The 18,347-nt window shown below is 37.9% G+C and overlaps 2 protein-coding genes across 2 annotated transcripts in view; both read right to left on the bottom strand.

Moving 5' to 3' along the window:
- LOC127854992 (insulin-like growth factor 2 mRNA-binding protein 3) overlaps window positions 1-10,237 on the bottom strand; it is a 63,795-nt gene extending 53,558 nt beyond the window's left edge. The window contains exon 1 of the mRNA XM_052390218.1: window positions 10,186-10,237. Within this exon, the coding sequence (XP_052246178.1) occupies window positions 10,186-10,222 (37 nt within the window). The 5' untranslated portion in view covers window positions 10,223-10,237. The remainder of the gene's footprint in view (window positions 1-10,185) is intronic.
- Window positions 10,238-15,681: 5,444 nt separating this feature from the next.
- On the bottom strand, window positions 15,682-17,350 carry LOC127855005 (uncharacterized). Its single transcript, XM_052390294.1, has one exon. It carries the CDS (start codon window positions 17,238-17,240, stop codon window positions 16,251-16,253), a length of 990 nt encoding a protein of 329 aa, XP_052246254.1. The 5' UTR covers window positions 17,241-17,350; the 3' UTR covers window positions 15,682-16,250.
- Between the last annotated feature and the right edge of the window lie 997 nt (window positions 17,351-18,347).

The raw sequence follows: 18,347 nt of genomic DNA, 5'->3' as shown, positions 1-18,347 counted from the left end.
TCCTTCACGCAAATTGAATTTTTGTCACCGATTTCAGACGTATTCTCAAGGATCGGCACAAACTGCAAGAAAAACTGTCTTTTATGCACTAAAGATTTTTGAAAATGTATTTCAATAACGTGACATATTTGGAAAAATAAAGTTCTGAACGGTGTGTTTACATTCTGTAAAGCCCGTGTGTAAATACCTGAAATCCAGGCTTATTCTGCACCCTGAATACTAAACGGACACAAAATGGTATAACTGGTTACTTTTACTTTTGCCAGCGATTTAAAAAAATTAGTTATCTGTTTTCTAAACGAATTTATGAAACATATAAAACTTAAGGCTTCATAAAGACCCTATAACCACAAACTACTGGCCCTTTGGTCTCAAAGTCCTTAACAGTGTATACCAGGACATTGAAACAAGGACGTATTTGCCCATTATGCTCAAGATCCGTCACAATTAATGAACATTAACCATTAACGTCCACCCGATCAAACTTTATAACGGTTTAAATTCATTATAACAGCATAAATCTTTTCACATGTTGCTGTCAAAACATTTATTGATTTCAGCAATTCTGCGGTTAAAAATTGTAAATAAAAATCACGGTCTATCTTGGAAATGACTTCATAGAGAAATTTAATTATATTATGACCTGTCGGTTGCCTATTGAATTCAACATTATTGTAACGCTTGAATACGAAAACTCACTTGATTCAGGAAAAAGATAAATAACCATTTTTGCGTCGAATAAAGTTGGGTGCAACTTATAGTACACATTTTTTTCTTGTCAAAAACATTGGGTGCGAACGCACCCAACACCCTCCCCCCCCCCCCCCCCCCCCCCCCCCCTGGCTACGGGTATGTGCCAGTGAAAACGTTTTTGCACCGAAAATGATGTCAACCAATGTCCCCGAGTAACATATCCGCCAGGTTTTCTAAAAAAACTGAGACTTTTCATACTTACTTTTTGGTTCCTGTTTGAAATAATTTTGGAGTTAATGATACTCTTACGTAGAAAACAAACACATGTCCTGAACACTTGCACTGGACTCCCTCAATTGTTCATATCCCATTGACTTTCATAGATAATACACCTTATGAAAGTTTATACATTTTGACATTATTTAGGGATTCTAGCGCTAGATTTACTAATGAAAGGAAAACGCAGAACATTTTCGGAATAAAATGATTAAATATAGATATATAATAAATATGGTTGTATCCTGTATATGCGTGTTATCTATGCAAAAACCCATAAGAAGAAGGTTTGGATTGGGTTGTGAAAATTTATGTTTACATTTTGCATACCATCATTACCAAAGAGAACGAAAATAAACAGACATTGACACACGTGAATTGTCGGAGATGTTTGCAAAGATGTCAACTTTAAGTCATGTATCATTGATCCAAATTTAGTTTAGATTTATGAAAGTCTACCCATAATTGGACCTATAGGCAGAAACTATTAATATAAAGGTTAAGATTGCCTAACTGACGTATATTTTTACCTGTGTGAATCAATTGCTTTACATTTACAATGATTTTCAAGCAATTAAAAACAACAAAAGATACAAATAAGCTGGCAATTAACTAAGCTTCAGAACGGATATAATTATGAAACCTAAAAGTTCAATGAACATGATCTAAAATGCATCAGCGTGGGCATAAATCAGCTGTAATAGTTATCTTTTAAGTTTATAAATGAAATACACTCCTGTCATATCTTGACATCTTTGGCACTGCACTGGGTCATATAATTTGTTCATCAACATGTTGAATGTAAAGTCGAATTTCTCCACCAATACATTTTTTTAAGAAACCCTGGGGGATATGTTACTCGGGGGCATTGGTTGATATCATTTCCGGTGCACAAACTTTTTCACTGGCATACCTTTATAGAAATTTGTAACTAAAGTGCTTAATAGGGGACAAATCTCTGCATCATCGACTTCAAATAGCCATATTTCAATAAATCCTGAATAATAATAACCAGGATTTTTCTAACAAACATGGTAATACCTGCTCTGCATATATCAAAAGATATTTTAATTCAAAAATGCCTTTAAATAATTAAAGAACTGGATTTACTTACCCTACCGAAATTCAGCCGTAATTCTACACACTGACAATAATTGCATACTTTCCATGTAAACGTAAAATATATTTGATTTTCATTTGGCCTTTTAGAGCCAAAGTGTTTGCTTCTTCGTGGTAGCGCATGGCGACGATCTGAATAGTGAACTGTATGATGCCCAATCTATATCTCTAAATTTTATTAAACATGGATAGATATAGTAGATACTTGTTTTTGTTTCATCTCATCGAGCTTCAAAAAGTTTTAGTTAAGGTACTTTGGTTAGCTTACGACAATAACTCGAGTAGCTTTGTCCTGTATCTACCGTAAATGCCCTGACTTTATGGCAATCGGTAACTTGCCTTAAATAATTGACATTTAAGAGATAATGAGGATGATCAACTGCTGATACAACTGGGGTTTCATTTTGTTGATATGTGGAATTGACATTTAGCAATATTCTGTTGCCATTTAGCAACAGAATGGCGGATGTTCCCTGCATTACACTGCACACGTACTACTTTCTTTCGCGATTTTCGCAGACAATTGATAATGCACGGAAATCAAATAAAATTGCGTTACTGTAATGTTGTACGCATATCATTTTCTTATCATCTTATTCACCGAAATTATTTATCATCGTAAAACGCCACTTTTTTCTATCCGCTTGAAGAAACGGTGCGGTTGCATTATGCTTTCGATTGACCACGTGCCTATGACGTATGGTTTCGCATTTTTTTTCATAAATTTATTCCGCCGCGGCATAACACACAATTTGTTGCTGTTTGGATTGAATGTTTTGTAATTTTATGATATACGAATACATGTTAAATTATTTATTTTTAAGAATTTATTCACGAACAAGCGGAACAACAAATATTGACATTAATTTTGACAATCTCCACTCAGTTTGAACGTCATTTCTTTCTCTAATTAACTGTGGGTTGGGATTGAAACTTGTGTTTCTGATGAAGATATGTTAAAGCAGATAGAAACACAAGTTCAAAATAAAAACTAAAATTAAAAACTAGATTTGTTTAAATTTGTGAATATTAGTACACGTAGTTCCAAATTATTTAAGGTTTATTTATTTCCTAACGGAAACTTAAAACGAGGTAATTTGTCATGAACGCAACCCAGAGTTTTAAATCCTGATCTAAGTCCATTTGGTGACATAATTAAAATTCAAATACATCTTAAACTTTTTGAAGTGAGATATATGTACTTTAAGCCCTTTTAAGCTTTTCACTTAAAAAGTACCTTACTGTCAATATGGCTGGCTATTCAATAGTCTAATTTGAAATGTATAAACGTTGTCGACTTTGACAGAGACCTTTAAACTTCGTTTTGTTTCATTTTAACTCCCAATTTAAAAATAAAGTTTATTTTTCAAAAAAGACCTGTGTCAAATCTTATAACGTAGAGTGCCATCCAAACATCACATCTATCGTATTCAGTGCTCAACAAATAGTGAATGTATAGACATCGCTCAAAGTGTATATCGCCAAATACATAATTTCAGATGTGAGATATTGCAAATAGATTTTTTAAATATTGATACTTGGGTTTTGTATTTAATACGTTTTGTTACAAGCCGCATGGGATCAAAGGCGTAATTCGTAACTGCAAAACAGTTGAGACCCTGGTTTAGGGCGCCTGCGCGGGAGATCTAAGCTGCGACCCTGAAATATAGAGCCTGAGCGGGAGATCTAGCCTGCGGCCCATGAGTTATGATGCCTGAGCGGGAGATCTAGCCTGCGACCCCTGAGTTATGGCGCCTGAAATGGAGATCTAGCTTGCGACCCATGAGTTATGGTGCCTGAACGGGAGATCTAGCCTGCGACCCATGAGTTATGGTGCCTGAGCGGGAGATCTAATATGCAACCCTCTGTTATGGCGCCTGAGTGGGAGATCGAAGCTGCGACCCTGAGTTATGGCGCCTGAGCCGGAAATCTAAGCTGCGACCCCTGAATTATGGCGCCTGAGCGGGAGATCTAAGCTGCGATCCCTGAGTTATGGCGCCTGAGCGGGAGATCGAGCTGCGACCCTGAGTTATGGCGCCTGAGCCGGAAATCGAAGCTGCGACCCCTGAGTTATGGCGCCTGAGCGGGAGATCTAAGCTGCGACCCCTGAGTTATGGCGCCTGAGCGGAAGATCTAACCTGCGATCCATTAGTTATGGCACCTGAGCGGGATATCAAACATTCGACCCGTGAGTTATGGCGCCTGAACGGGAGATCTAACATGCGACCCATGAGTTATGGCGCCTGAGCGGGAGACCTTAGCTGCGACCCTGAGTTAGGGCACCTGAGCGGGAGATCGAAGCTGCGACCCCTGGGTTATGGCGCCTAAGCGGAAGATCTAACTTGCGACCCTGAGTTAGGGCGTCTTAGCGGGAGATCTAAGCTGCAACCCATAAGTTATGGGGCCTGAGCGGGAGATCTAACCTGCGACCTATGAGTTATGGTGCCTGAGCGGGAGATCCAAGGTGCGACCCTAGGGCGCCTGAGCGGGAGATCTAAACTGCGACCCTGAGTTATGGCGCCTGAGTGGGAGATCTAACCTGCGACCCATGAGTTATGGTGCCTGAGCGGGAGATCTAAGCTGCGACCCTGAGTTATGGCGCCTGAGTGGGAGATCTAACCTGCGACCCATGAGTTATGGTGCCTGAGCGGGAGATCTAAGCTGCGACCCTGAGTTAGGGCGCCTGTGCGGGAGATCAAAGCTGCGATCCGTGTGTTATGGCGCCTGAGTGGGAGATCTAAGCTGCGACCACTGAGATATGGCGCCTGAGCGGGAGATGTAAGCTGCGACCCATGAGTTATGGTGCCTGAACGGGAGATCTAATCTGCGACCTATGAGTTATGGCGCCTGGGCGGGAGATCTATGCTGCGACCATGAGTTAGGGCGCCTGAGCCGGAGATCTTAGCTGCGACTCCTGAGTTATAGCCCCTGAGCGGGAGATCTAAGCTGTGACCCTGAGTAAGGGCGTCTGAGCGGGAGATCTAAGCTGTGACCCCTGGGTAATGGCGACCGAGCGGAAGATATAAGCTGCGACCCATAATTATGACGCCTGGGCGAGAGATCTAAGCTGCGACCCTAAGTTAGGGCGCCTGAGCGGGAGATCTAAGCTGCCACCCATGAGTTATGACGTCTGAGCGGGAGATCTAAGCTACGATCCATGAGTTATGGCGCCTGAGTAGGATATCGAACCTGCGACCCATGAGTTATGGCGCCTTAGCGGGAGATCTAAGCTGCGACCATGAGTTAAGGCGCCTGAGCGGGAGATCTAAGCTGAGACCATCGGATTATGGCGTATGAGCGGGAGATCTAAGCTGCGACCCCTGGGTTATGGGGCCTTAGCGTGAGATCTAATCTGCGACCCATGAATTATGGTGCCTGAGCGGGAGACCTAACTTGCGTCCCCTGGGTTATGGCGCCTGAGCGGGAGCACTATTCCAAAATGTCTGGGAGGAGAAGAAGTTATCCAAGGAGTGGACCCAGTCACTGGTTATACCCCTACCGACAAAGGACAACCTCAAGTTGTGCGAGAATTACCGCATCATTAGTATAATCAGTTATCCCTGCAAAGTCATGCTACGCATCATCCTTTAATTGATCGATTGAAAAGTAAGGCCGAGGAACTGCTGGCCAAAGAGCAGGCTGGATTCAGAGCAGGGCGGAGCACAGTGAAACATATCTTTTACTGCATACTCATAATTGAGAAACACCTGCAACCCCGACGTGACCTCGTCCACAACTTCATAAGCTTTCGACCGCATGTGGCATGTTGGCCTATGGCATGTTATGAGAGGATTCAACATTTACGAAGGGCTGGTGCAAGTCATTCAAGAACGAACTCTACGGAAACGCCAGAAGTGCAGTACATCTCAACTGACAGCAGGGGGTCTTCTTGAAGAGAAGAAGAAGAAAAGAAGAGAAGAACATGATTAGTGGGCGTCCGTCACTGTCAGTGATGTCTTCCCTCTCCCATCCTGTTCAACCTTTTTCCTTGAGAAGATAATGCACGAGACTCTCCATGACCACCACACCTCTATCCCTATCGGTGGAAGACACATCTCCAACTTGAAATTCGCTGATGACATTAACCTCATGGAAGGCACTTGCAGTGAACTTCAATATCTCACCAACAGACTACATGAAAGAGCAAGAGTTTACGGGATGGAGGTCAGCACGGAGAAGTCGAAGATCATGGTGAACAGCGCGACCAACACCAGGGCAGACATCACAATGAACGACGAGAAGCTAGAAGTGACCAGCTTCGAGAACGCAACGCTGTCCAAGGATGGTACCAGTACCACTGAGGTCCGAATAAGAATTGCCATGGCGACCGCAGCGATAGCCAGACTGAGCAGGTTGTGGATAAGCAGTGCCATCAGCTTCCCCACCAACAGGCGCAACAATTCGCTTGTAGTCTCCATCCTACTCTACGGCTGCGAGACCTGGACGCTACATACGGACACAGAACGCATGATACAGGCATTTGAACATAAATGTCTCCGTAGACTGCTTCCCATCTCCTATACGGAGCAAAAGACCAACGAGTACGTCAGGAACATTAATGCAACACTTATTGGTCCACAAGAGCCCCTACTTGCAACCGTCAAACGACGAGAGTTAGTTTGGTTTGGACACGTCACTAGGCACGACTCTCTGTGCAAGACTGTTCTCACGCTAGAGGGAGGTCGACGTCGAGGCCGCCAGAAGAAAAGCTGAATGGATGATGAAAAGGAGTGGACATCCCTTCCTATGGATGAATTACTCTCAGCACACAATTGACCCGACTTGAGGAGGATTTCTGTATCGTTGTCCCTCATCCCCCCCCCCCCAACGATCAAACCGGTCAAGGAATTGATGATGATGATGATGATGATGATGATGATGATGATGATGATGATGATGATGATGATGATGATGATGATGATGATGATGATATTTATGATGATAAATCAACCACAATAGCTTGAAATTTGTATATCGCTTACATTTGAATTCACAACTTCCTTTAACTGATATTTCGGATATATTACAATGGGTGTTTTTTAATAAATATTGGTCCAGCATACTGCTCGTGACGCAACACGCGAGCTATGTCACGTGGACAATACCGTACTATGATCTTGGTTCAAATGTTCAAACCCTCCAAGTGGCTGTTTGTGTTTATATTTTATCCTAAATATATTATCATTTATAAACGATTTTTCCAGATATAGCTGTTCACTTAAAGCTTGAATATACAAGAACAAACACATATATGTGAACATGATATGGAGGTCCTCTTGAATAAAAGATTTATAGTGGTATTTAGGGATATTGCTTGCGAATGTTGTGCTCTTTTAAAGTGATCACTAGTATTTTATATTCAGCTAGTAAAAAATGAATCTTTTACATAATACATGTAAAACTGAATTAAGTATACAAATTATGACAGCTGGAATAATGAAACTGCAGACAAATCACTAGGAGGGGAATATTTATGTTGCGTTTTGAGAAAACTGGGCATAATGCTTGCGCGTAAAGAGCCGTCCCAGATTAGCCTGTGCAGTCCGCACAGGCTATTCAGGGACGACACTTTCCGCTTTTATGGTATTTTTTCGTTTAAATGAAGTCTCATCTACACAAAAATCCAGTTAAGGCGGAAAGTGTCATCCCAGATTAGCCTGTGCGAACTGCACAGGCTAATCTGGGATGACACTTTACGCACATGCATCAAGCCCAGTTTTTCTCAGAACCAGGCTCATTTAGAACCATACGCTACTATTTTAATACATAGTAGGCTAGTGGACGTAAACAAAATAAGGCGCCCGAAAAGCATAACATCATAACAGCATATATTTTCTTGTTTGCAAACATGTATTGCTTTAAATATATCATAAACATTTGTGAGTTTTGCTTTCCTTTCGTTCACTCTTTGTTCATATGTTGAAAATGGAAACAGGTACACAATGTCATCCAATTCTTTCATTTCAATCGCGTGCTGTCAGTGATTTCAACGTGTCTGTATTTTGTAATATATTTTGTTTTATACATGTATGTATAGTAATTTTTAGCTTCATTCTTATTTGTCGTTACATCTTTCTTCAGGTTATGTGAGCAATATTGCAATATGTAATCCTCTAAATTAGAAATATATGTTTATTGTTTTATTACACACTCACAGAATATAGTTTCAAGAATAATTTAACATTATACAACAACATGGTATTCTTCAGTAGTATCTGATGCATAAAACCGTGATACGACAAACGTTCTACAAGACATTCATGATAATTAAAGTGGTTTTTCTAAACAAGATTGCTTGATATGTTTTCTCTGTTGTTGATTTATTTTTAATATAAGCATTCCTAAACAAGTTGTTTATGTTTATGCATAGACTTAAATATTTTGATTCACAAATTTTAGAAGTTTGCAATTGTCATGCTTAAGAATATATTAATTTATCAAGTATAGTGTACAACCAAAATTTAATACCTAAAGCAAAACAGTGTTCACGTTCTGTTACTATTAAACAAATCTTTGGGTATCCATTTCGTATATTTTGTATGGATATTAAATTTGTTCACTTTCTATGGTTAGATTGTTTAAACTTTCTATGGTTCTAAATGCTGCATTATTTACCGCATACCATGATTATGTGTTGAGTTTAATAAACAAAACTTAACCCATTTATGCCTAGCGTCTAGAAAAAATGCCTTGGCAAACAGCACTGTAAGAAATATTATAAATATAGAAATAAATATACTAGAAATCCCTATTTTTGAAATACATTGATCCCATTTAGAAGGATGGGAGAGTTCACTAGGCATAAATGGGTTAAACACGTTGTTAACATCAGGCGGTTGCAACAAAATTTCATATGAGCCGTGCTCTGTGAAAAAGGGGTTAAATGCATGTGCTTAAAGTGTCGTCCCAGATTAGCCTGTGCAGTCCGAATAGGCCAATCAAGGACGACACTTTCCGCCTTTATGGTATTTTTCGCTAAAAGAAAGTTTCTTCTTAGCAAAAATCCAGTTTAGGCGGAACGTATCGTCCCTGATTAGCCTGTGCGGACTGCAAAAATAACTTGGTAAAATAGCTAATTTCAATTAACCATTTTCATTCACCAATCTTTTAAAGAGAGTTGCATTACATGAAATTGATTAAATCTGATTTAGCAGTCTATTCTTCTGGTTTAGAACAAACTAAGATCACTTAAATTTATAATGAAATTTATTGCCAATATCATTTGAGCAACATAGTGTTCAGTTGTCAGCCTTTTTCTATGCGAAGGTGTTGTTTACACATTTTGAAAATTTATACGGTGAGGTAACTAAAATTCGGGTACACGATCAAAAATAGTTTTGTAATCCAAATAAATCATTTATATTCTTTAGTTTTAAAACATTGACATAGAATTCATTTTAGGTGACCATTTTTGTATACATTGATCACTTTGAATGTTTGTAATGTTTGCCAATATAAGTTGTTTTGTTCCATTAGAGCATTGTTTTTTTCCAGACCCAGTTATTTAAGATAACCTTTATGGCTTGCATCCATTAACAATTATTTTTCAATGACAAACTTATGTTGAAAAGATCAATCATATGTATAATCGCATTTAGTTTGCATTCATTTGTTTAGAATCAATTGAACCCAAAACAAACTAAACATAAATCAGACATCGTTGGTTTCTCAAAATGATCACAGCTCAAATGATAAACGAGTAGATTCTAAATAAAGTGTACATATTGAGCGAAAATCATTGAGTCGTTTAATTCAGGTTATATCAGAAAACATGGAATAATAATAGTGTTAGTAAAATTTGTGTTTTTAAACTATATACTTATAAAGAATGTTCATAGAGTATGTTTTGTATCATAATATTCCGCTTTCAATTTAATGAGTTACATGTGGTCCAAGATTATTACGTAGACTACATGTTCAGTTTGCATATACTTCCTATCATAGGAAAAATCCATAAAAGCGAAAAGTTTTTTTCCCTGGTTAGCCTATGCGGACTGCCAGGTCTTATCATGGAGGACACTTGACCTGCATGCATTTATTAAGCCCGGTTTTATATTATCAATAAATGACGAATATGTTGATAACACTACAACTTACCTACGGAACGGTCGCTCACTGCACCACCTTCAGCCATCGATTTATGGTCTATTAAAACGCGTATAAATAGCACTCATCTAGATAATAAACAGCTTATTATTATTAGATTTTTGCAATGGACGACAGTAGAACGTCACATATTTTTCTCACTATATCATGCAGCAGAATGCAACACGTAATCCAGATTATCAGAAATCGAAGGTTTAATTTTAAGCTAATGCCATTCAATATAATGCAAACTTCTGATTCACATGCTGGTTTCATTTGCATTTCAAAACGGACCCACAACCAGGTCCTTCTCAGCTTATATCAACTGTTTTGACGTCTTTTAACACTCATCGCGGTCACATTTTGCGTACTTTCGCACCACGAGACTTTTACTATGTCTCCGTAATGCGTGAATTTTACATGTCTTTGGTGAGATTAACCCGTCGCTCTGACGTCATAGAGGCCTGAGCTTGCTCTGGAAAACGCAAACCGGCTTCACTATTTTCCAATACTTAGAAAGTGGAGCACGAGGGGCAATAGTCGGTCGTCTATATTTAGTATATCTACATTAACCTACAGGTCTATACTAAGCGATTTGGGCTCTTTGTGCTATATTAAGAGCAAAGGAAACATGCCATCAGAATGATTCTTCTGTAAACTAAAACAAACAAAATGCATTTCAATGCTGCAGTACTTAAGAAAATATTGAAATCTATAAATAAAGAATTGTTGCGCAACGCGCTGCACGCCCACGCGAACCGAATGACGACTGTGTTTGTTGCCGGGCGGCATCTAGCGATATTGGAAATGATATCAAGTAAAATAAAACACGTCTGTCGCATCGATCCGCTGACTCGGCACAGTTGCTGATGTCACATTGGGCAACGAATGCCCTGATGCACATGAAACATTCATCTTCAAATGTTGTGATATATTTCTTTAAAAACACGATTTTTCTTCTGTTTTGCAATATTTAGCGGTTATTTTATTTTATGGGTTTTAATGATGCATTAAAGTGTTTTTAAACACACACATGAGAAACGCACAAACAATGAACTGTTTATATTGCTTAAAATTGCTTAGAACGAAATATAATTCCAACGATTTGACAGCTCATTTCAACGAAATGTTTGCGTGTGTTTGTGCCTAACAGATAACAAGTCTAATTACAACCGCATAATTGTAAAATGGTTTTGTCATTTAAAAACAAAATGTCAGATGTGCAGAAGTAAAGCTTCCTTATTAGACATAAATGAACGAGTGACGTTTTATTCGACTCTACAGACAACAGATTCCGATTCTACGTCAGAGACGACATACGGCATGTATAACTGTTAATAACAATGTCCTCACATGAACTAAAAGATGCTTTTAAGTTTGGTTGTATGGCATTGAAATTGTTTTCCGGGTTTGAAGGGATGTTTATTGGTAGAAAATGTCAAAGTGCTTCGTAGCCTCCGAAATGTCTTGAAATGAAAATTGAATACGCATGATGTTAACGTATGTAAAATTAATCTTCTACAAAGTGACGTCGTGATTGCGAGATTCTTGTAATGTAATAATATTGCTGGATAAGTTTAAGCCGCATCTGATTAATCTTTCTGAAGTTATACGCACGCTCGAGTCAGCTCTTTACAGGGAAGTGCTATGGATTGGAAACTAATGCCAAACGGATTGCGTTTTTTCTACCTGAAGTCTTAAAAAAATTATCGTATACATACATATTTCTTTCAAAAATTTGGTACTCGAAACATGCGTAAATATTTTATCTGAAATAAACAGTCATGTTACATTATAAACACCATCTGATGTATATGTGATGTTTCTGATGTGATTTATTTTGAAAGATTTATTTTTGTATCATATTTTGCATATTTTGTATTATCATAAACACCATAATCATCGTCATCATCATCGTCGTCGTCGTCTTCGTCGTCGTCCACGTCGTCGGAATTGATTATGACATTTAACTGTATAGTTCATGTTACCCTTGTATGTTCGTATGCATGTTTCAAAATATATACTTGTGTTATGTTACTGAAGACCACATTGTAAAAAAGAAATTATTTTTTAATGTGAATTCTTCATTATATAAAGTAATTATTATTATTATCAGTTTATTCATGACATGGCAGAAATGCATACATGTATTTATGTATTGTAAAATATGTTTATTGTTCACTATATTAAAGGGCACGAGAAAGAACATACGTTCAATTATTGCTTTAGACCGAATATTGCAAATTATTTCTCTTATCAATTCAGAAAGTGATAACACTAAGCGAAACAACTTTCTTTACCGTTTGTGCATTTTAACTCAATAACTAAACTATATGACTTCTTATAAAAATTATTGATTTGAATAATCAAAGCGCTGAAGTTATTGAAGTTGTTCGACATTGCATAATCTTAGACGCAACTCATTTTCAAAATTAAGTTATAGCTTTTAAAATCAAAAGTTTGAAATGAACACAACCCATTCAAATTTATAAGGAGTGTGTCTTAACGCACAGGTCGAGATGTGTGTGCACTGTTTATCTTCATATTTATGTTTTAGAGATAACTTAGACAAAATAACAACAACATGTCTCTTGTTTGACGTTCTGAAAGCTTTAACAATATGATGAAAATGGTATGATGAGAACCAGTTAATATAAAATAAAATTTGCAATCACCATCATATTAAAAGAATATTGTTAGAATATCGAATACCTATCACACTAAAAATATAATTTTATATTGGAAATTCCCTTTACAAATCTTTGTTGACACCATATACAATTCAAAATATACAATACGATAATTGATGCAAATAAATAAATACTCACGAATTAGGTAGTCATAAAGACAGCGCTGTTTAACCTTACTTTGCTGTTGATGCATTACTTGTTACCCTAGTAGTTCACACGGTGTCAACCAGTCTCTTTCCTTTAAATTGGTATAGAACACTCGTGCGCTTTTTCGGCGTAGCTGTTTTACACAGTTTTTCACCTCAAATGACCTCTACATAACGCCAGCACGAATGTTTACATTCGAATATTTTATAGGCCGATTCGAGAGAAATCCCCTAGAATTCGTCTGCATCACTTTGTCTGTGCGCAGCGTTAATGATGTAACACTGTTCAATGTACGGAATTCCGGACTACTCTCTGCATGTGCAAACGACATATAGACACAAATTGTTGCCCAGTTACAATAAGGCGTTAAAATCCGTCTTGCAGAATTTGAGGGTCTATATTCGATCACTAAATCGTCAGGGGAAGACATACTTGACTATCAAAAAACACAGTTTTGCTTTTCAAGATGAGTATTTTTTTAGATGAAATGAGAAAAAAACACCACCGAAATAATATAGTGTCACGTTTAGAAATAATAGTTGAATTATCTAACCGAAAATTTTAACCGTACTTGCTTAGAACGTCTGGATATCATTCCTGAATGCCTGAATATGCTACCCTTATTTGCCAATTTGCTGTATTTGCTTTTTTGAAATCAATTTTATAGCGAAATGCATTGTGCACAAATATGCCATTTACAACTCGCAATGAGATTTAAAAAGCGAAAATGGTTCTAATGCCATATTCGCTCATCATAGCTTTAGCCCACCCAGCCTGCGCATCCTTCAGTCTGGTCAGGAGATACATAATGAGACCATAAAACCTTGAGTGATTTTATAGCGGACAGCATCGCCTCTGACCAGACTACACAAATGCACAGACTGGGCTTGAGCTACGCTGGCCGTAACTTCATAAGACCCATTTTCACATGAGGCGAATATGAATGTGTGATTTGAATGTTTCGAAAGAAAACTGCGTGTTAAATTTTAACAAACGATATATTTCGATGGTAGAGTAATAAACTGATAATAAGCCATGTGAGGACACATATGATGTGAACTCCCGTAGTATAATTTGTATCTATTAACACTCGTGTGTGGTTTTACTATAATACAACACATTTCATGCGGTCAATATGCTACTAACTATTGAAAAAACACACTCAATAATTTTACTACTTAGAAACGTTCATTTCAAACTTTATTTCAAAGTCAGCATTTTCGCAACTAATGTTCAACGTTTAATAAATTGAGAACTGTAAATACAAACAAGCTTTACCTTATACTTTTGCTTTGTTATCACCCGTGCAATTGAGAATTCATGAGATATCGACGCTACCTGTTGAGAAAAAAACGTTTCCCAAACATATCAAATTTAACCCCGCTGTAGTAGCAAGCACTATTAACGAGGTTACGCAACATACGCATGATAGTGTATTGGACTCTTTGATCAGCAGTAGTTTTCCCGCATCTATTAATAGCCCCAGATTATGAATGGCCTGTGTTGAGAAAAAATACCACGTGATTAAGATGCAGCAGCTACTGGACTACTATTTTAATCATTCATAAACATTCTCTTGTTATTTCTAAATTGTATATTTCTTAAATTGTGTATGGATTCTTTTTATATACGCTCCGTTCAAAACTATTCCATTTAACACGATACAAAGACCTATAGATAACATTATCTATAGGTCTTTGTTATGAACGAATGAAGTTGAAGAACTCAACCTCTGGCATAAATTATACAACTCTTTCTCTGCGTGGATGCGGCAGATGGGGCAGTTATTTAGTTTATCGTAGTAAAGAAAAACTGGCTTGAAACGCGTGGTACAAACCTGAGTTGTTCGCAAGCGAACAACTAAAATGACCTATTGCTAGGTTGTTTCCTTGTATATGACCCATTTAGTTGTGAATATCGCTTTATATGTAATTTTTATTTCATTATATACACATTATTTTCTATAAACTTTCAATTGAAACATTTGAAACATGTGTAGTATAGCTTTTTGAGCGTTTTTATTAGATACGTTTTGTTTGACAGACCTATCGCGTAAGTAATTTTGCTTACATAACGTTGAACTGTTACTTTCTGGTTTTAACATTGCGTTAAGGCAAATATAATTTGCCTTTGTTGATATAAAAACATTTTATAAAAAAGATCAGCCGTTCGTTGTCATTTCATAGAACTATTTATTAGACACGTCCAGGAAATGTGTAAGTAAGTGAGAATCTGGCAAATATCATGAAGACGCTTGATGAAATATGGTTAAACCCATTTATGCCTAGTGGACTCTCCCATTCTTCTAAATTGGATCAATTTATTTCCAAAATTAGGGATGTCTAGTACATTTATTTCTATATTTAGAATATTTCTTACAGAAATTTCTTAAAGAAACAGCGCAGACCCTGATGAGACGCCTAATCATGCGGCGTCTCATCTGGGTTTACGCTGTTTGCCAAGGCCTTTTTTCTAGACGCTATGCATAAATGGGTTAAAATGACCACTCAAGTCCTAAATGTTTGTCAAGATTGTGCGTGAAATTATGTGGGCATATTTCTATGAATAAGTACTATATCTTGTCCACCATTTTCTTTCAGGTCATATCGCACACGACTTATTTTGCAAATTCATTCACGATATAAGCAGCCTATATTGTATAACAATCATATTTCATGTTATTATATAGGTTTATTGCGTACATTTAAGTATGTGCGTCCTATCTTGTAGCTAGCGTTGATACGCGTACATGATATGACGTATGTTGTCTATGCGAAACCATTTTCTAACACCGAATGACATTACAATAAACCGCCATTCGTAAGTTTGCGATTCGTACACCAATTTATTATTGGTATTGGTTGTTTGAAACACACAATCTTAATTGTGAGCATCGCAACTGGCTAACGAGTCGTAACTCAATTAGATAACTTATTGAAACGGTATTTCGGTCTTTCGAATTTTTTATGTTATTATATAATACATATGTTCGTATTTTGGAAGGCACATGAATCTATTGACGAATATTTGTTATTAAAAAGAAGAACATCATATAAAACATAACCACATGTACATTTCCTCTTAATTTTGTACTCAAACACGCACTCTTAATATTATTATACGTGTGTTTTGCAAGGCAACTGAAAAGGACACAAATGCATTTGAATATATTCCAATAACTCCTCTTTTAAAATATTGTTTAAGAGAAATGTTGAATTGTTAGTCCCCATAAAGTTCTCTCTAAATCCTGCAATCTCTCTGGAAGTGAATCGCAGCTCCGTTGTATTCCCATCCATCCTCTTTGTCACGTACATCCAGATCTGCATCGTATGTGCCATCATTGCTCGGAAAGGCTTTCACCGGTTCAACATCGCTTTTCACTTTCTCAGACAAGTAGCAGGACTTCCAGTCAGGAAAATAGTCGAATGTCCTGCAAACGAACGCGTTGGCCGCTTCGCATCTTGCCTTGCAGTTCTCGAGCGTTACATTCAACAACTCCATGTTGTTGTAGCCTCGAATAGCGTAGTTATTGACGGTCTGGTAGCTTCGACCGTACCCACCTTCGCATTTGTCAACACACGTTTGTCGAAGACTATCGGAGCTCAAACCTGGCTCACACTGGCAGATACCCTCTCTACATTCACTCTTCCCGACTCGACAAATGTCCACATCCTCCGTGCAGGCGCTTCCTATCCCCATGTAATAGACCACACCTCCAACAACCACATTACGCTTATCAGCCGTCTGTTCTATCCGATCGGTTATGGTTCCAACACCTCCGAGGTCTTCTTTGATCTTCGCATTCATCTGTCCGACTCGATCGTTTACTACCTTTATTTTAGCGTCAATTTCCTTCTCCACTGTGACGTTTAAATTGACAAAATGTTTGTCCAGCGCACCATCATCGGTAAGATAATCTTCCAGATTTCTGATATCTCTTACCAGTTTCTCAATTCTTTCAAGCCGATGTTGCTGACGAAGGGCTGCGGTGTCCAATGACCGATGTTTAGCCCCTTCACGTTCCAGATTGTCAGCCTGCGCCTTTAGACGGTCTACCTCTGCTGACAAAGTCGCAAGGTTTTTCGCAATGTCTTCCTGAATTTTCCATTCGCGATCTGCATTTACTTGAAGCTTCGATATTTTTGGATCATTTTCATCATGTCCTGTAACGGTATATAAAACGTTAACAAGAATCAGCAGCGTGTAGTGCATTTTGGTGGTTTGAAGCATTCTCTGTAAAAAAGTCTGGTCTATTTTTTACCCGAATCTTTAAGACTCTACTTTATAGTCGTTAACGGAATATAAATGTTTGAATTCATACAATTAATTTAGTGTTCAAGACTACGACACTTCACAAAAGGAAATAGCCACTTTCTAGGGGGTTTACTTTTTTAGTGGTATGGCTTTGCCACTTACAACAGACTGATGCAGGCTATTTCTTGTTTAACCCATTAATGCCTAGTGGACCCTCCCATCCTTCTAAATTGGATCAATTTATTTCCAAAATTAGGGATGTCTAGTTTATTTATTTCTATATTTATACTTTTTCTTACAGAAATTCCTTAAAGCAAACAGCGCAGCGTCTCATCTGGGTCTACGCTGTTTGCCAATGCCTTTTTCTAAACGCTAGGCATAAATGGGTTAAGTGCCACATCCGTTTTTCAGTTTCGACGAAGCAAACGAATGTATACACGATTTTGTAATGAAATTGTGTTTGCACTATATTAAAGTTGATGACCAATATTCTTTAATACAGAGCATTTGCTAAATTTGTTACTTTTGATACTATTATACATAGGCGTATCCAGAAAATTTTCAGAGGGGGGGGGGCTCAACAGGGGAGGGTGCGGGAGGGGTGTCCCCTTCCGTCGTTGATTTTTTTTTAAATGGCACCTTGAAATGATGCGATTTCCTGCTATCTAATCAGCATTTTGCATGATAAAAGTGCATGTGAAACAAAAAAAACTTGAGTTCACACATCAAGTGTGACAGACACACGGACAGACAGACACACAGGGGTAAATCAAATGTCTCTCAAACCACTAAAGTGGTAGGAGACATTATCTTTATCCATAATTTTTTTAATGGAGTTGGATGGGTTGACCTCCTATTTAACCTTGTTGGATATCCTAATAGGTCAACTTAGGTACAACATTAAAATGTTTATGTCCATGTCCCTATGAATGGAAAGCAGGCACACAGCGGACAACCTGTCCTGACCCATTGATGATCTTAGTTTTTTTCTTAACAAGTCCTTGGGCACTGATATTCCTTTCACACTCGCATGATGTGACAGGGAACACACATGATATGGACAAAACAGTGTAAATGGTAGGG

Source organism: Dreissena polymorpha, chromosome 13 (assembly GCF_020536995.1).
Source record: "Dreissena polymorpha isolate Duluth1 chromosome 13, UMN_Dpol_1.0, whole genome shotgun sequence".
Lineage (NCBI taxonomy): Eukaryota > Metazoa > Mollusca > Bivalvia > Myida > Dreissenidae > Dreissena > Dreissena polymorpha.
Note: the sequence above shows the minus strand (reverse complement) of the source record. Positions and strands in the feature narration are given on the sequence as shown.